This window comes from Embiotoca jacksoni, unplaced genomic scaffold, assembly GCF_022577435.1.
Source record: "Embiotoca jacksoni isolate LCO1_2020_lvr unplaced genomic scaffold, fEmbJac1.0.p SCAF_20, whole genome shotgun sequence".
Taxonomy (NCBI): domain Eukaryota; kingdom Metazoa; phylum Chordata; class Actinopteri; family Embiotocidae; genus Embiotoca; species Embiotoca jacksoni.
In genome coordinates, this window is record NW_027185341.1 from 1705086 (window position 1) to 1726669 (window position 21584).

The 21584-nt window shown below is 38.7% G+C and overlaps 2 protein-coding genes across 2 annotated transcripts in view; one reads left to right on the forward strand and one right to left on the reverse strand.

Moving 5' to 3' along the window:
- Positions 1-1825: 1825 nt before the first annotated feature.
- LOC138201930 (synaptic vesicle membrane protein VAT-1 homolog) lies at positions 1826-17603 on the reverse strand. Its single transcript, XM_069155528.1, has 6 exons — positions 17006-17603; positions 11931-12138; positions 8540-8710; positions 8339-8428; positions 7625-7863; positions 1826-5317 (listed from the first exon to the last, which is right to left on the reverse strand). The coding sequence occupies exons 1-6, from the start codon at positions 17387-17389 to the stop codon at positions 5138-5140; spliced, it is 1272 nt and encodes a 423-aa protein (XP_069011629.1). The 5' UTR covers positions 17390-17603; the 3' UTR covers positions 1826-5137.
- A 3393-nt stretch (positions 17604-20996) lies between these two features.
- LOC138201931 (rho-related GTP-binding protein RhoN-like) overlaps positions 20997-21584 on the forward strand; it is a 29584-nt gene continuing 28996 nt past the window's right edge. Inside the window, exon 1 of the mRNA XM_069155529.1 lies at positions 20997-21312. Coding sequence (XP_069011630.1) covers positions 21208-21312 — 105 coding nt within the window. The 5' untranslated portion in view covers positions 20997-21207. The remainder of the gene's footprint in view (positions 21313-21584) is intronic.

Consider the following 21584-nt stretch of genomic DNA (forward strand, 5'->3'; position numbering starts at 1 on the left):
ACTTTGGTAGGTCCAGTTTTGCTAAACATACTTTTCCAAGGTCAACAAATTACAGATGAAAAAATTCAATACTACACAAATGTGCTCTCTTTAAAATTTCTGACACAGAGAAATCAATGTTAGGAGGGCACTGAAAAATATGACCTATTTGCAATATATTTTTCACTGACAGTCAAACAGCTGTTACACTGTGGAAGAGACGTGTGCCACACTTCTGAAAAACACAAAGTTGTAACAAGTTCCACTATGTGGTGGAAATGTTGACCTATAAATAAATGAGCATCTCAATAATGAGTCAGCAGCAGCTACAAGCATGAGACTGTCATCATCCACTGCAGACAGCTGAGGGTTAAACAAAGGATGTCATATTTCCTAAGACTGTGTGAAATATTTGCTGTTCAAAGGGCTGAACAAACTAAGAACAAGATGTACACCCAGAGTTAAAGGAGATAAGTAGTAGAGTGGTATCACTGCATCAGAACAATAAATTCTTCATAAACCTACTGTAATCAATATGTGCTCTTCAGTACCACGTTAAATTTCAGAAGTAATTTAACTAAAGTATTCAAATATACACCTTCTAAAGCCATGTTTGAGTCACCTGTACTTTACATCTATAACTGTATAGATTTTAGGGTACTTGTACTTCTGACCTACATGCACAACATTTCACTTCAGTAATATATGAATTTAACCATTTCAGTGGGTGTAAATCACAGAATTTTTTTTTTGAAAAGGTTATATCTCTTACCACAGAAGCATTATCTATTATTAGAGTATATGTTCATATATTTTTTTTTTCACTGGTTTAGGAAAAAAGCACAAACAAGTTTTCATTGTTAAAAAAAAAAAAAGACTGCAATAAAATCTCATTTTAATCTAAAAAAAAAACAAAAACAACATTTAACCAAAAATTAGGTTGCATAATAACTTGAATTCCTCTCTTTTTTTAATCTTTCCAAATTACAGAGTGCATGTCGCTGCTTTCCTGTCATTTTGACGACATGCTTCAAGAAGCAAACTTAAATGAAATCATTAAAGTAGGGCTGCAACAAAAGATTATTTTCTTTATTGATAAGTCAGATGTTTGGTCTATGAAATAAGATGGCAAAAAGTGCCCATCACGATTTCTTATACAAAAGATGATGTCTTCAAATGTCATATTTTGTCAGACAGACAGGCTAAAAATAGTTGCCAATTTTATTTCTGTCAATTGACTAATCAATCTGTAGTTCCAGCTGTATTTAGTGATACATTTACCCACGATATGTTTAAACATACTCAGAATAAAACTTGTAGCCAAAAACTGGATAGCTGGAAAAGTGTTTGTGATGTTAAATAGTCAGACTTCAGCAGTTAACACTTGTGGATTTAGCTCAGAATTATCACACTTCAAGAAAACCCCATCATGAGATAGTCATGAGAACTTCCTCAAGTATTAGTTTCTTGGTCAGCAGAGGAAGCTGAATCATTGATGATCAAAGTGAAGAAAAGCAGACACTGCAGTGAGATGTGAAGGGACTGAACTTCAATCTCAGAACAGCCCTGATAGGCTTGATTCTTTTGTGCAGCGCAACAGTGTTTTATCAAAACACAAAATTACTGTTGCTTATTAAGTTCATGTTTAATATAACCACAAAAATCCTTAAAGTTTCTTTAAAAAGGATCAAAAACATTGCTGAGAATTATTTGTGTTTTGGAGAATTGAGCGCTCTGTCATGTGATTTGTAGTAAAAGACTAATTAATGTGTAAAAATACGATGGTCATTTAGATAAAAAATAACATTTTCCAGAAAATGTAATTGTGCAAATTCACACCCACAGAAATGGTCAAATAAATGATTTTACTGAAGTAAAATGTGCACATTGGTCACAAATACAGGGACAATAAAATGTAAACAATGTACTAATAGGTGTACTTTAATAATACAGACAGGCTAGTGCCATATGAACACAGAAGGCCTATGCAAGTGTGTATAAAGTGGGTTGAAAAAAGGCAGCATTGTTCTATGACGGTCATTAAAAACCTTAACACAACATGTTTCAGCAACACCAAAAATCGGGAAACGAAAAGGATTTGGAGCTTAATGGACAACAACTTTATAAGCGCAGCCCAAATAATGGTTACAATCATATCTATTACATTGCAAATTAATTCTAGCCTAGTGGTTATTGTACATACAAGATAGTATAAAAGTATATGTGAATTGTTGACTACTTTTAATACATTAAATTTTAAAAGCTACTACAATGTTTTAGAATTTATAGCAGAAAATCATTTTAAATGGCTTCCTTCTTAACTAAAGGATTTTGGCCCTTAAAGCTTTGATTAAACAAATATAATGTCTTATTTTTTATGTATAAACATTTGTCAAACCCTAATTTGATTTTCAATTCGGGTTGTATGCGATTCAGCTTTTTGGAGATGGAACCTGCTTATTTCATAATGTGCCACAATTGATATTCCAGCCAAGAGTGCATATTGTTAATAGGAAACGCTGTGGATTTTTTTCACTGTCCACTAGATGTCCTTCTTTCAGAGCATGAATACTGCATCAGTTTGTGTCTATTGTTGTGAAAATATTACCAGGAACATTACAGGACAACCATGTTTGATTATGAAGGCTATACTTTTGACTGCAGTCACAAAACTATTAGGATTTCTGAAGTAGAAGTTTGCAAAAAGGAACTAGAGGGCTTAAAAAAAACTATTCTCACTAGTCTTATTAGTTAAAATCCTTTAACATTAGTTTAATTCAGTAATGAAATTGTAACTCCAGGCTGTTAACATTTATCTCAGCAAATGGTGGTCTGGTAGGTTCACAAATAAGTAAAGCACCACCTCAAAGGGAAGTGGAAAAGACTCGTTACATAAACTCTCACTGGAGGTTTTGGACCAAAATGAACTTGATAGAATCACAATAACACTCCAGTTCCCTCTCAGAATCCACATCAGATGTTACTTTATACTAGGAGAAGGAAACCTGGCCAAACTTAACAATACTTGTCCAAATGGCCAAAAGAAAAAAATATCACAAATGTAAATAACATAAAACATTGTAAGTAAACTCTGTTAGAAGAACTCTTTGGAAATCAAAACAACACTTGCTTGGAGAGGGAGAGCGACTTGAGAGTCGAACTCCAGAGAGTGACAAAAAGCAGCACTGAGAGGGCGGAGAGAGGAATGTGAGGAGCTAGGAGGAGGAAAAACTCTTCCTTTTGTGCTTCTGCGTCACAGCATTAAATTACACCCACAGCTGGGTAAAACATCTGAACTGCTGAGGCCAAACCCCACCAGTTAGGTCATCCATTCAAAGAAACAGATATGCAAGCAATAAAATAATTATGACTGTGAAGAAAATGGAAGTAATAAATCACTCTGTGCTGTAAGAGCTTCGAAATGAATGCAGACCGAGTACAGAAATATAACAAGAAAAGCATGATTAAGACAAGCTGGACTTTAAGGCGAAGCATCATCCCAGTTTTCCGTTTAACTTTTTAAACGACTGCCTATATATATATGTATAAGAGGAATCATGAAGTTCTGTAAACTTGCCACTAATCATTTTAATTTGGATGTAGGAATTAAGAAAGCAGCTAAAGCAGGGTGCAGAATTAAGGTAAGCAAACCTCCCTCAGATTGTTTTCCGAACAGTTTCAGCTCAAGTTCAGTGTGAAATTCTTTGGAAGAAAACCCAAGCATGATTGCCAGGCAGGGAATTCCCCCTAATTGTTATTCATAGTCGGCTTGACGGCAGTGGTGAAGGTGGGCTTTAAATTTGGCCCAAATAAGTGAGGAAAATACAACAGTTAAACTACAATTACACAGTGACCGTCCTTAAACAGACAGAGAGCCTCAAACTGTGTGGCAACATTCATCAGAGAAGAAGTTGTGAAAAGACACTTTTATCTCACCGTTACACATTTTAGTAGTGCATCACATTCCACTAAACTACACCAGCAGCCACTACCACTTTATTTACACCAATAGAAAATGTCACTTGGTAAATCATTTAATTTGTTTGACTACAGTTGTTAATCACTTCATCCAATTAAAGATCTGCAATGGGACTATTACTCTGCCAGATTTGAGATATGATGTTGATTAAAGGAAAACTGAAACAAACAAACAAACAAAACCCTGTTTGTATTAAAAAAAAAAAAAAATATATATATATATATATATATATATATATATATATATATATATTTGCCACATTTTACGAGATGTGAGTGTCAAGCCTTGTAAATGCATCCAAGTTCTTACAATTAAGAATAAGTACCTTGCAGCAGACCCTTAAATGATTAGGAGAGATGTAAAATGTTGGGCAGTTTGAAAGACAATAAAGTAAGATATAAAAGTAAAAATCAAAATGACTCTAATGTATACAGTGAAGTTGCCAGTAATCTTTAAATGGATTAAACACACACACACAACAATGGCAACAGAGCTGCCATGCAAGGTGCTCACTTTCCATCGGGAGCAACTTGGGGTTCAGTGTTTTGTGCAAGGACACTTCAACATGTTGAGAGGAGAAACTGGGGATTGCACTGCCAACCTTCTGATTAGCAGGCAACTTGCAAGATGGTAGAAGCATATACTGTATAAAACTTGAGGCTACTGGCAGATTTGGTGCCTGAAAGAGGGCATATTGGGTAGACATTATTGTAGTCTGCAGTCAGCACAGTTGCTAAAATGTATTTCGAGATTATTATTGTAAAGCTCCTCAGTCCTACTTTTTAAAGTCGTCAGTAAGAGTATAGTTGTGCCCTGGTTTGTTAATTTACGGATGTTATGTTAGAGCTGTGGTTCATCTGGTGTCAGAGGGACAAAACAAAAATTCAAAGCTCTGCCCCTTTGCCACCAGTCAATTTTAAAAACTGTCTGTAATCATATTCTTTAGGTAATGTAACGGAATACAGTGACCATTTATTTCAATAAACAAGTGTTTCCAACAAAGACACTACACTATAGACATATTGCACAACAAAACTTCATACAAATTTGAAAATACTGACAAAGTCAAAGAATTTATGGCATTTTTCTTTTCATTTCTTTCCTTTTTTTGACAACGGAACATTGAACGTAACTCATTGAGGACGGGCTTGAGAATACCTTTTAAATAAACACTCTTACTCAGTCCTTTTCTGCTTTAACTTCCTCTGTAGCCTCTTCTTTCTTCTCGTTGACGACAGCATCATTTTCTTCCGCGTCAGTGTTGGACTTCTGTTTCTCTTCCTCCTTCTTGGGTTCAGGAAGGAGGATGACTTTGCCAACATTCTGGCGTTCGTGCATGCGCTTCATGGCGTCAGCCACCTGAGAAAAGACAGAGGAGCATAACGGATGTGCACAATAGGGATTCTTTCTGCTTTACGAAGCAGAGTGCATTGTCATTTAAGCACAACAAACAGACACAGAATGATTAGCATCAGTTTGAAGTCATGTTTGTGTCCATCTGATGAAGGCAAGTCCAATATTGACTCTCTTTTAGTTTTGTTTTGATGTTGAATAAATTCTGAGGAAATCCTTTTTTAGCTCCTACACGCTCCCCTATGATCATCAGATAGTTGATGACATTGTCTGCAGTTTGGTGCTGGGCAAACAGCCTACAGTGGGTTTATCACAAAATAACTGCTGGATGTTGATGTAATGTTTGGAACCCTTAAAAACAAAACAATAACCCAAAAGACATTTAAATACCTGCCAACAAAACATTGTTCACTTTGAGTAACACGATGTTGACATTACACATAATTGCTTGAGTTGTTATTCATGTAAAAATCGTGATTTGAGCAGCTTTAAGAAAAATGTGAACAACAACAGTTTCTTTGAGTCATCAGTTAGATTATATACACTGCTCAAAAAAATAAAGGGAACACTTAAACAACACATCCTTGATCTCAATGAATAAAATATTCCAGTTGAAAATCTTTATTCATTACATAGTGGAATGTGTTGAGAACAAAATAACATAAGAATGATCAATGGAAATCAAAATCATTATCCCATGTTGGTCTGGATTCAGAATCATACTCAAATTAAAAGTGGAAAAATCAGATCACAGGCTGATCCAACTTCTGTGGAAGTCCCTCAAGACAAGTCAAAATGAGGCTCAGTAGTGCGTGTGGCCTCCACGTGCCTGTATCACTCCCTACAACGCCTGGCCATGCTCCTGATGAGACGACGGATGTTCTCCTGAGGGATCTCCTCCCAGACCTGGAGCAAAGCATCAGTCAACTCCTGGACAGTCCGTGGTGCGACGCGGCGTCGGTGGATGGAACGAGACACGATGTCCCAGAAGTGCTGGATTGGATTCAGGTCTGGGGAACAGGCAGGCCGGTCCATAGCATCAATGCCTTCATCATGTAGGAACTGCTGACGCACTCCAGCCACACGAGGCCGAGCATTGTCACGCATCAGAAGGAACCCAGGGCCCACTGCACCAGCATATGGTCTTACAATGGGTCTGAGGATCTCATCCCGGGACCTAATGGCAGTCAGGGTACCTCTGGCTAGCACATGGAGGGCTGTGCGGCCCTCCAAAGAAATGCCTCCCGAGACCATCGCTGACCCACCACCGAACCGGTCACGCTGGAGGATGTTGCAGGCAGCAGAACGTTCTCCACGGCGTCTCCAGACTCTGTCACGTCTGTCACATGTGCTCAGTGTGAACCTGCTCTCATCCGTGAAGAGCACAGGGCGCCAATGACGAAGTTGCCAATGTTGTGTAATATTATGTATTTCCACATTTTGAAATGCCTGTCCTTTTTCAAGTCAGTCTTTAATTTGGGTTTTAAATGTTTAGGGTTTATGTACTGTTTTCTTAAACCAAATCTAAACACAAAAAAATAAATATCAAAAAACAAACTCTGAAGGCAAATATTAATTTGGGCCAATGTCTCTGTATATACATAATCACATACTGATAACAGCCAAAATGGGGGTGAACATTAATATAATCAATGGTGATCAGTGTTATGCATCTCTGCCGTAAGTCATTCATGCTTTATATTATTTCCTGTCTCAGCTACTGTCCGTTTCTTGCTGTGAATCGCACTCCTGTCTATTGTCAAAACCAGCTAAGGAAACTCAAACCACAGATATCCTCACAAGTCGTAATGCCACGGCAACAATTTAGACTGTCACCTAGCAACAGCTGTTAAGTGCCATCTCATCCGATGGGTGGGGTTTAGATTTGCTCATCTAATGCTTTGCACCAGGAGGAGTTGTTCTGACGATGTGACACAGAGAAGCTGCAGTGGAGCTCCTGCGTTGGTTGTTCATTCATATATTAATAGTCCGAGTGTGCAGGTGAAAGAATAGGAAGTACTTGTTTGTATTCAAACCTCTAAGACGTACACCTCTCACTTTCTTGCCGAGGGTCTGGCGAGAGGGTAAATAGCATCCTCATATCTCATATCTCCCCAATAAATTCTGTAAGAGCTGTGTGCAGCAAATCAGCAAGATATCCACAATAATTTATTGGTTTTTAAGATACAGTTTTTAAAGATACCTTCAAATAATGAATCCATCAGTAAAGCTGATACCCTAACAGTGCTGTTATGCATGCAAAAGCAGAGGTAGCTATTTCAGATTTTAGATGGCAAAAATGGTCAAACTAACCTCCTCAAAGTGATAGCAGGAGTCAATGCGAGGCTTGATCTTTCCCTGCCTGTAGAGCTCCAGCAACTTGAGCATCATCCTGGTGACGAGCTCCTCATCAGTGATGTAGCCCAGGTGGAAGCCGCTGATGGCCTTGTTGGTCTGTATCAGTTTCATGGTGTTGAGAGAGAACTGGTTGTACCAGGTCTTCGCTATGGCCAACAGGTTCTTCTTCTGGCCCGTCACACAATTGGCCATACCTGGAATGACAAACAATAGAACAGAATACATTAAAAACTATGCAGAGAAAAAGTTCACAAGAGCTACTGTATCTGCCAGCTATCCATCAGAGATGATGAAATTGTCTTTAATAAAAAATGTTGCACCTACACAACAGCACTGGAACGCTTTGCTGATTCCAATCACGATGGTTGTTGTGTTAGATTATGGGATAATAGATTCATAATATCTCTCCTTGATTTGGATGAGACACATGACGGACTACAAATTGGACCTGACCAAACACAGCTTGCTGTCTTTCACAGGCTTCATGATATCATTGGGAAGTACTATTCAAGTCTCGTTCATTTTTGATAAAATTATGTGAAACATCATAATCCCAACCAAAATGAATCATTCAAGTTAAATGAAGCTAAAAAAAAAATATACATGAATATAAAATCAACAAATGATTAGATTAATATATTTTTTCTGTTTTCAAATATCGTGTCTTACCAAAGGCTATAAGCATGCCCAAAGGTTTCAACAAACTAAAGCCTTTTTGGGTGTCAGAACCACCAAGTGGGTCGAGGACGATGTCCACTCCTGCAAAGAGAAGAACAAATATGAACCAGGCCAGGAAAGAAAGGGAAGGACTTCGGTGTTTAAACACTAAAATGTGCAGTAGTAGAAGTTGACAGGAGTGTGGTGTTTCACCCTTTGGGCTGATTTTGCGGATTTCCTCCACGTAGTCTTTGGTGCGGTAGTCGATGGGGTGAGTCACCCCGCCTTGGGAAATGGTCTCGTGTTTGGAAGCTGAAGCAGTGCCAAAAACAGTCACATCCTGCACAGTTTGACACAGCTGGGTAGCAGCAATACCCACACCACCTGCAGATGTGCGGACAGCAGCACAAACAGACATGAGAATAGAATCAACAGCAGGTGTTTCACTTTGAGCAGAATGAGCCTTTAACCTCTGTGCGGTCCCTCTCCGAAACACTCGGCGATTTCATCATCCAACAATGAAACTAAAGTACACCGGTTTCAAATGCTGTGTTAGCACAGTGCTGATCTGATCTGACACAGCTCCATGACAGAGCACCTACTAAATACATTAATAAATACAATACTATTTCCCTCACAACAATCTCCAAGCCTTGGGTTTTATCTTGAGATAAAGCACACTTAATATTCACCATCCACAATTCTGTTATCTGAATTAACATTTCAACATTTCTTCTAGGATAATCTGAAAAATGTAAGAATAAAGGTTTCAATTTCTCTGACTATGCAGTGCAATATGGCAGACATTAGCTATAAACAGATGATTTACCACAGCTAACAAATACAAAAACATGCATTCAGATTTAAATAAAATCTTCTGTTAGCTTGTCATGTCCTTTTGTAGAAAACTGGCATAAAACCATAATAAAAACATGCAGTTACATGGAGCAGCATATGTACACCAACTCGACTGAATCTACAAACTTTATTTTGTTAGGTGACAGGTGGAGTGTTGATCCATTTTTATTCATCATTTAGAATGAAAACATCTCTCTTGGAGAGGTGTTTGAGCAGGTGTGACTAAAATTTGGAATAAAAATCGGAAACAAAAGTCGTGTAGCCAAACATTGGCAAACATCAAAATCAAACAAGATATCAACCGAGTTGGGCAAAATTTTGGAAAAAGAAAATGAATACTTGCAGATAATGAAATACTGCAGCAGTAAAATCATGGCCATATTTCTCTCTGCACCATTTAGTGTTGAAACGAACTTATACAGATACAGAACAATATACGTGTCCCATTTTACAGAGGTTAAATGTCATGCTCGTATGTTAGGTCAAATCTAAACAGTGGTGAGATTACGGTCACTTTCATTTGTAACAACTCCAGCAGCAGCTGTTACATTGCACTCAGGTCTACAGAGGCTGGAGATGTGATCTTATGATGGCTGAAACCCTCAAAGACAGAGGAACAAAAGATGAAATGGAAGACGGCGCTTTCTGGTCTCTATGGCCTGTTATCACTTAACAGTGAAAGGCTGGGCGAGCAGGTTCACTGACAATCCCTCCTGCCCTCTTCTTCACCCTGGTCTCATGTGGCTGATTCATACAGGTCAGCTGACAGCCATCCACCCACTCAATACCGACGAGTGTGAGCAGGGCCTTTGAGTGGAGAGGGTGGAGGAGTGCAGCGGACCAGAAGAGCAATTGACCGTGATGGTGGAGACCGAGATGCTGACATTAACCGACCTGCATACGTGGACTCAGAGTGGTTCGTCATATACCGAGCTATTCGATGTACCAAAGCATTAACATCTTTTAGACATTTCATTTTGAATTCAGACTAAATGAGCAAACAAACATAAACAACATCATAAACGGTGACTTTTTAAAATGTCAAAGGAGTTGACATGCAACACTTTAGTCTATTGAATACATAGCACATTGTTCCAATACAGACACTACAAATAACTGATTAAAATCCTCCCACTACCATCTGATGTGAATTTTAAGTGCTGAGAAATAACAATTTTCTGTCTTAACTCGTGAGTACAAATCAGGCTTTTATTTGGAAATATATGTTGTGGCTCTCATTTATCTTTGCCCACAATTTCTCTCCAATATTACTAATATGTTCATAATTACCACACATAAACAACTGAACAGGACGCTTTGTTGCCTTTAAGATGTTTCACCATCCGTCCGAAAGGATTTGTGGTCATCACAGCCTAATGTCAGGAACATTTGAGGGTGTGAATCTACAGCACATGATGTTAAAATACAGCAGTGATGTCCGATCAATGATCGAATTTTTTTTTTTTCTAAATAAGAATTTGGTGGCTTTTATTTAATAAAAGGAAATGAAATGTTGAACCGACTAATAATAATACATGAGATTCACAGTTAATTCTTTGGCATCAGCTGTTGACAAAACAATCCAACTACAAGGTTGATTTAGTATCCATCTGATGCTTTCTGTCATATCACATGATCTTTATCAATTGATGGAATTTGCCAAGTTTTGCCAATTTCACTGTTGACAGAAAAGAATCTCACAACATGGTCAATTTAGTAGCTTTTCTGGTGCTTTCAATCAAACCACATTGTCTTCATCAGCAGATTGATTGTTTTCTTGATGCTGTTTCCAAAATTGAAAAGGAACTTTGAGTCTTCCCTCATAAGTCAGCATAAAGAAGATGTTAAAGATTATTTATTAATTTATGATTTTAAAAGGGGCAACTATTTGTAAATGTTTATCTGTGGACAATTTGCTGAAGCTCAGAGGGTATAATTAGTGTTAGTTTCATACTACTGTGATCTGAGTAATACTACTGATGCCTTGTACAAACAAAGCCCTCAGCAGTAACTGAGAAATATCTGTTGGGTACGGTGTTGGAGTCCCTGTTCAAAATGTCAGGTGTTGCCAAAGCAACCATTTTTGATAATGATCCAATTTACCATTTTATGAATAAGCTTCACCTCTGACCCACAGTCTCTCTGCTTATAATTTTTCATCCCAGAAATGCTCCTGCATTCAGAGACGTGATTAGCGACCTGGAGCAAACGTGCCGTGTGACTTCTCACATGTTGCCCCGGAGACCAGAGGAGGCGTTTGTTGGGTTTGTTAAATTCAACATTTAACTTACGGGGGGACTGAATGTCCTGCTGGAAAGGGGGGGGGGGGGGGGGGGGCATTTTTTTTATTTCTCAAAGCAAATTCAATCATTTTCTTTAGCCTGTTGATATCTTTTAAATGAACTGACGCATCGTTTCATCAATAAAATGTAAGAAACAATTCAAAATGAAAAAAATTTAAGCATTTTTTTTTTTTTTACCTTATCAGACTTATTGTTAGTTCATTTTTTCAGAATCATCTCTTTGAATTGGTAATAGGTTTCACCACTAAATGTCACTGACTCCACAGCATGCAGATTATGAATTTAAATAACTTCCGCGAAAAACTAACATTATCTGCTGTACCACATGTAGCAAAAATCCAACATGTGGAAGGAACACGGGACAAACATGAGAAGTAAATCTTCGGAGGACTTTTCACTTGTAATATTTTCAAATGACACTCAGAGCCCTATGTGCGTCTTACCTGCTGCCATGTGCACAAGAACACTTTTGCCCGGCCGAAGGTTGGCCATCTCAAACAGCATCATGTAGGCGGTCAAATAGTTAATGGAGAGAGCAGCACCTTCCTCAAAGGTCATCTCCTCGGGCATGGAGAAGGTGCGGGCAGCAGACACAACGACCAAATCCTGCCACATGCCGCTGCGTTTTAAAGCGATGACGCGATCTCCCACCTGAGGGAGCAAAGAGGAGGAGAGGGAGGAGCTACAGTAGCAAAGTTACCATTGATGGTGGTGATAAGTGTTCAAATATAACTGAAATAATGAATAAACAGTTCACAGCAGCAGGTCTATTTATGCCCTAATGTTTGCCAAGTTCTTGAAATAATCTTAACGCAGGAAATCCAAAATGCTGATTTGCCAAAAAACGGAACAACGGAAGAAACTGGAATTTTTATTATCTGAGAAACATGAACTATTGTACCAGATTTTGTACCAACCATTAGATGTTGATACTGTTATATTGGAAAAGATGAAAATATTGGAAAACATAAGTGTTTCTTCCCCTCCCCTCCCAAAAAAACCCCCAGTTGCTCTAGATATTCCACAGAACGACACCACAAACAGTTTATTTCTTAGAACATTGCATCATGGAGGAAGAAATTTCAGACAAATATATCAAAACCTTAAAGCCAAATCTGTCTGCAAAGCTTCTGTAAATCCCACCTAAAGTGAGGGAATATGGCTTATTGTCATTTAGGTTAACCGACACTTAAAAACAAATACAGGTGACATGAGAAAAAAGAGTAAATGCATTTTCCTTCAGTTTAATTTCTTGTATCCACTTTGTTCTTGTCTTTAGGATTAGACAGTGAAGCCGTTTTATTTTTTCACATGCATCAGGAAGCAACAAATGGTAAATTGTGGTCAAGTCAGCAGGAAGTCATTTGATCTGTGACTTTTACATTAGGTGCCCTGCTCAGTCAACATGATGGGTAGATTAAAAAAAAAATTCCCCTTGGGGATTAATAAAGTAACTACCTACCTACCTATGTAGTAGATACTGAAATAATGTGAAATTGTGCTCGTACATTAGGAATACTGAAATCGGGGCTGCAAGTAATGATTCATGATTTCATTAATCTGCTGTGTTAATCTTTAATACAAATAAATCTGAAAACACCTGTCAAAAACTTGCAAAGCCACAACTGTCATCTTCAAACTGCTTGATTTGTCTGATTATTATTATGACCATTGTCAAATATGCACAGAAAAGCAGTAATTTGTCACATTAAGCTAAACCCAAATATTTGGACTTTCTGCTTGAAATAGAATTGAAATCATAAATACATTATCAAAAGTAGTTGCTGAATAGTTCTCTAACAAAAGGTTAGATTACTTTTTGTTTCAGGTCGAACAGAAAACAAATTCTAAATTTCTTAGATTTAGTATTAAGAATCAAATGGTATTTGTAAAGGCTGTGAATTCCCTTCATTTCACACCTAAAATGTGTTGAGTCTGTTTTTTATTTCCTTTGTCTTAGTCCAAACCTACAAACCAAAAACATGTTTTAAACAAGATTAAATGAAACTTCCTGCACGTATTTGACTTGTTTCTCTTCACATGAGCTCAGACGACTGGGATTATTGGAGTTGTTGTTCAGGCTCAGCGAGCTGTTTAATTCCACAGAGACATGCCATTATAAAAGTCTCACCGTTGTTGTGAAATTTCACAAAAAAGTGAAGGGCACAGGAAAGAAGTCTAAAGATTATGAATGCTGCGCTGCTTCCTGTTAAAACAGGTTTCAAGCGCTCTAGCCACACCCACTTCCTGCTGCACACAACCATGACAATAGACAGATAACACGCACACAAACACATGCACGGATAATAAAACAGTAACACACAAACACGTGTGTCTGTTGGGGTGAGATAGCTCCAACAGCTCCAGCATTGAGGAGTCGTTGCACATAATTTAACTTCCACCTCAAATGACAAAGCTCCAATTTGGGTTGATCAAACTTCTCAACCCGTGGACTCGTGAAACTCTTGCTGGATGAACTCCAAATATACATGACAGTGAGTTTAGCGGCTGAGCTCACTTCCTGGAAAGATGACCTGAAATGAAGTAACTGTAAGTGGTGCTTGAAGTAGGACAGCGGAAAGCTGCTGCTTGTTTGAATTAGTCTTTACAAAAGTTGTGCCAGAAAACCAAGAGTGACGCTGTTTATATCAATGCATGAACGTGTAAACTGTGTGGAGACTTGTCACTTCACCCTAAACGATTTCATGCACAGATTTAATTATCACTGTCAGAAAAACTAGACAAACACTTCTCAGCATATAGCAGACAAAAGAGAGCATCTTCAACAAAAATGTATTTGTTGTTTCCGTGTCTGTTTACGACACTCAAACACATGAAGGGAAGGAAGAAATTAGATCTCAGGACCAGGCCAACACTTTACAAATACTACAAGTAAAAGTCCTGCGGTATCAAAAGTTAAAGTTTTGGAGAAACACGACTACTGTGACTGATATATTGTTATATTTACATAACAAGATTCCTTAATACAGATGTGTATGTGCACCTATAAAAGTACATACTTGGGGAACTGTACTGTTAATTTCCCCCTCTGCAGGTGTATTACTCTTAGTATCGTAACTCTAATGCTTTAAAATGAGAGCAATGCGTGCATGTCCTCTCATCAGCCAATATTAAGTTAATTAAAGACTTGATTTGTCAAGATGATGGCACATTTCTTCTTTTTTAGGCGGCCAGTTGGAACGGTTTAACACGGCTTTCAGAAATATCAGTCACGGTTTCATGATCATAGACAGTTGGCGTGTTTCGTAACATCTGCGAATTTAGAAACATCTGTGACAAAATAACGCTGGATGTTGAATCTGGAAAGACAAGATGTAATGGGATCCTACAATGGGATCCCACAAAACGTCTGTCTGCTTCCATAGTGCCACACCCTTCTGTCCTCAACTGGCTCCAGCTCCACTCGTCTGGCCTGATTAAAACCAAGATCAGCCTGTAAAAACACTTTGGCATCCCTTTACCTTATTGTCTGCTGCTCTGTGCTCTTAATCACACTGCGGTCCCACCCATATTCTCACACCAACCAGCCTGAATCTTTACCTAACTGGAACCGGTTTCCATTTAACGCCTAATCTCCGTCATTTCAGTGCTTATACATTTCTACATTCTTGGCCCTCACAGCTTCCTGCACTGTTGCATCTGGTGATTTGTGGTGTCATGTGTTTTCCTTCCAAAAAGGAGGCGTTGGAATTTCACCGCTCCCTCTATAGGATTCTTTCTCTCTGAATATGGAGAGAGGGATGGAGGGAAGAATGAGAGGAGGAGTGTAGTAAGTGGTGGAGGTGGAGGGAAATTCCATGCGGACACCAAGGGACAGCGATGAGCTTTACTATCACTTAGAAAAACACAGCTATTATTATAGAATATATGTATAAATGCTGACATAAAAAGATGGAAAGAAGACTGATAACCGACCTCAATTGTTCACATTAGTTAATGGTACAGATATTTTTTCTATCATTAGTATCTAAGCAAGGCCTTTCTCTGTCTAAGTCTTATGTTTATGGCACCCCAGTTACTCAGAGACAATATTTAAGGTTCAAAATCCAGATGTTTAGAAGAGGGTTTGATGATTCTGGAAATACAGCGATAAGTACAACTAAACAACCATCTGAGTTATGCAGAGATCTCAGTGTATATATTTGAGAAAATCAGTAGCATAGCTCTGTGACTCAAATATCATGTTAATACATAAAAGGCACAAACCAGGCCAGAAAGATTTATTGTACAAATCTCCCTGAAGGTTTTATTTCTCTCCTTCAGCTGATGCAGATCCTACAACAAGATGTTTCTTTGGTTTATGGAAGCAGAAATATTTAGAGGAGGATAAGAGAAAAACATCAGCCTGCAAGTCATTTGTTGCCGAGATTTTCATCCAAAGCAAATGGTGTATCTGTTCAACTCGTTGACACATCAGCTGAAAAGTCCTGTTATTCATTCAAACCTGAGTGTTTTCCATGTTCTATATGCATGAGTGTGTAGGCACACCAACCTCCACTGACGTGTTAAAAGATTCCGCTTTGATTCTTTGTACCAGCTGCAGGCAAACAAATCTGAACCACCGAGTGAAAACAACAGAGCTTTAGCAAAAGCTCTGACAAGGTTACTTGCTATGAGTCACTTTGGTTTTATCCTTGATTGGCTGTATTCAAAAATAAATGTGCACATTAGCAGTGGACACTTTGGCCTCTGGATCAGCAGGCTTCAAGTAGACCCGTTGACTGAACTTGAATCACAAAACACTTGACTTGTGTGTCAATTCTCATTATTTTCAACCAACCTAAAAGGCATGAAAACAAACCTGATACTCAAATCTGCACAGATACAAGAGGTGTTTTATGGATTTAAATGTTCTGTACCTTTTCGTCAGACGTGATAAATGAAATTTAAAAAAAAAAATTCTAAATGTGGACGCTCTTATCAAGCAAAGATAAATACAGTGAAGGAGAGAGGAATGTAAAAACCCTTCAAGGACACTAGTATTCATAAATTTTGCAGCAGAGGAGCTTCTTTAGATGCCGCTTTTCAAATTAAGACACATTTATTGATCAGAAAGATTAAAGTAAACTTTGTTTTGTGTATATGAAACATGTTGCATTCAGATGTGTTGCCTTTACAGAGAGACATTGATTGTCAGTGCCCCACGAAAGAAAAGAAAATGTCCATTCCAAATACATATCATCTTAAAAAAAAAAAAGGTGGCCACATTTGTTACATCCTCAAGGCATTACAAATCTGGGGTTCTGAGAGTAATGCCTGGTTAAGTTTACAGGTTTTGTTGATTTCTCTACATCTAAGCAAAGGTGAAACCAATGAGAGATCTGCTTTTGTGTTTGGAAAAGATTACGCGCACTTACTGGCAAGGAACAAGAACCCATTAGCCTTTCAGGGCAAATAAGATGCAGGCATATGCTACTTGGCAGCTCCGGAGCCCCTGACCTGACGCCACCGTGGTATTTTGTGGGTGTGCGAGAGCATTCAGCAGGCCTTTACTCACTTTCCTGTCCTTCACATCCTCCCCGACTGCTTCGATGACCCCGGAGCCCTCCATTCCCATCGTGACGGGCGGGGCAGGCAGCAGCTCGTACAGCCCCTGTCTGCCCAGCAGCTCGGCGAAGTTCAGTCCGCACGCCTTGACGCGGACCAGGACCTCGTCGGGCTTCAGCTGCGGCTTGATCTGCGTCTTCACCTGCAGCTTGACTTTGTCGTAGCCCCCATACCCTGTGAGGACCAGAGCCCGGCAGGAGAGCGGCGGCTCCTCGGCTGCAGGGCTGTTGATCGACTCCTGCGGAGCATCAGCGGCAGCCGGCGGAGGCTCATCGGGCTTCTTCTCCTGCTCAGGTGGTTGTTGCTGCTGAGTTTGAGCCTCTTCTTCAGACATGATAACCACTTTGTGATGTGAGCTTCAGAGGTTTTCAGTTCGGAGCTCTGCCTTGTTGGGGTGTTTCTTTCAAAACCACTCAAGGAAGAATGAAGGAATCTCTTTGTTGCAGAGGTCTGTGGTAAAATCTGAAAAGAAGATGCTCGTAATTGCTGACAGTCGTGCTCTTCTTAAAATCAGCGTGTCACTGTGGGGGTTTCCTGTGTGTGCGCTTCGTTCAACAAGTGATCAGGGCCAAGCGAGACGCATTTAAATCAAGATTTCCGGTTTAGATTTTCAAAATAAAATACATAGCCGAAACGTTGTGGATTTTTTTTTTTTTCTTTTCCCCCTGAAATTAATTTCTGGCTTGTTTCTCAAAAATAATTTAATTTGTCAAACTGTCATTCGAAATTTAACTTTAGTTTTATTATGGAAATAGGATGTATACCAGCATTTTTAGTTTAGCTATTTCAGAATAGGCTATATTCAGATAAAAAAAAACACTTTTATTTTAAATGGTAAGTTGTCTAACTTCCGGTGTCTTTCTGCCTCTCTATGTCCGACTTGATGCAGCTGAAAAAGTGACCGAGGTGTTTTGTAGGCAAAAAGCAAAGATGTGAGCCATGAGAGCCGCGGAGAGCGTCAAACCCTGGACACTGGAGTCCTGGAAAGAGAAGTGGGACTAGTTCAGGTCACAGCTGGAAGAGATTTCAGGTCACAGCTGGAAGAGATTTCAGGTCACAGCTGGAGGAGGTTTCAGCTCACACCTGTCCTTCAGTAGTTAATTAATGTTACATAGAATGGTAAATCATTTATCTTCTTCAGATGTTGAAGATAATACTAAAATAATCTAGAGAGGTGGACACTTTCCTTGCAATTAAAGCCGCTATAAACATTATTTTATATATCTCCATGCACGTTTGTAGATATTTTTTTTGTTATTTATTGGAGATTGAGATATTCTAAAAGACATTTAAATATAATCCTGATGTAGTTCTGGCCTTTGCGTTTAGGTTTGTATTTCAAACAGCACCTTCAGCATTCTTCATGATGTCAATGACTTGTAGTCATGTACCCACACACAGTTTGTGCATGCACACAAATTGTTGCATCCTGCAACTGGGGCTTCTATCTCATCTTGTAATGCCAGTTGAATGTGTCAGACAGGATGTGAAAAAACAGTGACTGAGATAGATTCTTTTTAAAAGGGCAGAAAGGTCACAGGTTGCCATTTCACACTTTCTGTAACCGCATTCAAGTCCAGAGGACGCTGTCGCCGAGGCATGAAGAGGGGAGTCTGTGCGCACGGATACAATGTATACAACCATGCATCCTGTAAATATTCAAACATGTAATCGTCTTCATACACACAAACACACCCACAGCTGGCACAAACATGGTGTTCGCTGGGAAAACAAAACAAAACAGCTGTGGTGAATGCTTTTGGTCTGAGGGGAAATGTGGTAAGTGCGCGCCGATGTTTTATGTGATTTCAGACACAAACACAACACACACAAATGGCATAATCACGACACATTTTTTGAATGCAAGTTTTACATCCCCTCACAGCTGCTGTCAGTCACCTCATGGGTTGAGATTTTCCAGCGCTTATTACCAACTGCCATATCTAAAAGATCTCCTACAGACATGTTTTAATATGTTCATAAAATACTCTACTTTGAATGTCTGAAATAGTCCCCCCCCCCCCCAAAAAAAAAAAAAAAAAAAAAAAAAAAAAAGTTAATTATCTTGTAAAAGTCCTTAAACAGGATTCCTCATTTTTCCTCATTAAAAAAATTCCAGGATATATGACAATGCAAATATATTTCATTGCAAAAATGTTACTGTTGGACACAAGATGTCTCTGACCTCACTGTAAAATCCATTTTCAATGTTTGCGCACTGGACGTTTCTTCATCATACTTGTATAAATTAAATATTGAACCTGGATCAGCTTCCAAAATATTTATGATGTCACAAAGTATGCTCAGGCCCACCTCTTAAAATCAGATTTCCTGTGAGCACAGAAGAATTTTCCCCCTTCTGCAAATGATTGTCGAAATAGCCTTCTTTAAATTCTGCACAACGAGGCTCAAACATTCAGCTGTAGAAACAAGGGGGGGAAAAAAACAACATATTTTTGAGTGGAGGGCGACCTTAAGCATTTTATGCCACATTTTTCCTGACAAGGTGACCAGCATTTGCTAAACATGGAGTAAACAAATTGAAAAGCAAAGATCGCAAAACAATTCTCCCATTATGTGCATTTTTGCTATCGCTGGAGTTACAATTATGATTGCTAACTAATTAACAATTGAAAAAACTAAACAAAATAAGGAGCCCCATTCTGTAAATAATGCATTAAAAGCAAACAATAAATCTACAGAGAAGACAAATGTTGATTCCTAAACTGTCAAAAGAGCGCAGAAGATAAGAAAACTGATGAGGAGACAATAGTATTAACAATGACCAATTTAGTAAAAATGCAAACATGGCATTACTGTAATGTTAACTTCATTTAAAAAGACTGACTTTGCTTACGTGAACTGTTTAATTTGGCCCACGTAAAACTGGTTGCTTAGCTCTTTTTGACCAGAAGATGGCGGTAAAACACTTAAAAATGTGTTCTAATGTGCTAAAACGGATCAGAGAGTACCTGACAAATACAACAAAGTTCATAATGTAACGAACTTGCATCCTGTATTTACATTAAAACGGCCAGAATATACGTTTCCTAATTGACAAAGGTTTTAAAGCCAGTTCATTAGGCTACGATTGTATTTCAACTATTCGAGCTTGGAAACAGTGTCTCACAAAGATGCTCATTCTAACAGTATTCAAGGTGATAATTTTCAATTAATCATGAATCATTCTGGGTTATATGGTGACCATGAGACCTTGTAAAAGTATTTCAAATGCATTTTGTCTTGTCATCCTATGCTTTTGTGACATTGTGTCATTAACTCACACAGACATAGTCTACAACATGCTGGTAAACAGATCCACACAGAGCTCAAGTGAATAATCTGAGACTTCACCTCTGCCTTAATTCGCAGATATTCTGTTGACATGAACTGTACTGATATATAAACAAAACTGCTCAGATAAACTCGGTGGAAGCACAAGGTAGCTGTGCAAAGCCGGCCAGAGTCAGCCAGAGAAAGACAGGAAGTATGGTGGCTTTGCTTTCAAAATAATAGGATGTTGTACTGGTGAAACGTCAACGTCTACTGCTACAGCTAATAAACTGCCCTCTACTTTGGCCTAGTAGGGCCTCCTATTGTCACAGAAGCTTGGAGGTATATTCGTTTTTTGTTCAAAGGTACTTAAGTAGCCAATATCAACATATGCCAAGCTATCAGCTGACTGTTTGTGGTTCTAATTGCATCACAAGGAGGAACACAAGTCAGGCTACCAACTAATAATCCTGGAGAAACATTTGTTATTCAGGCATTAGAAAGTGGCTGTACATATTACACATTTTATGCATCATTGGGCTGACTTCCGATACATTGTAGTTAGTTAGACGCTTTGTGTGCTTTTATTTTGAAAAACTCAAGCAGGAAACTACTTTTAAATGACGTGAATTTGCCAGGTATTGTCAGCTTGCCTCACTTGGCTGAAGGAACAGAGGAGCGCAGCGTTACGCAGAGCATGTAGCCGAAACTCGATCAGACTGTGGAACAGAAGTTTTTTTTTTATCCGCGGTGATTTATTAGCGATTAATGAGAAACATTTAAAAATATTCGGAGCAGCTCTTCGACACTTTACTCGCTGGGAGCTAGATGACAAGTTGGCAGCGGGACAGAGCCATTCAGTGATACACCCGGGGCACAATGGAGAGCAAAGGATTACTTCGCTGTAAGATTGTGGTTGTCGGTGATACGCAGTGTGGCAAGACTGCTCTACTTCACGTTTTCGCCAAAGACTCGTACCCAGAGGTAAGACAGCGTTTAATAAAGATAAACCTGCTGCTGCACAGGTGCGTAAAATCAATTAAAGTACGCGGGGAAGTCTCCATCTGGTCTGACATGTAAAGGCTAAACCAAAACTTGTAAATACGCTTGTATCAATACAACTGATTGATCTTTAATTATTTATGTTTATTTGTGTGGTTTTTTTTTTTTAACGTGTTTTTGCTCTTTTCTTATCGTGGACTGTAAAATGACTGTTGACTAAAATGCTGCAGTGGTGATTTCATCCAAAATGTTAT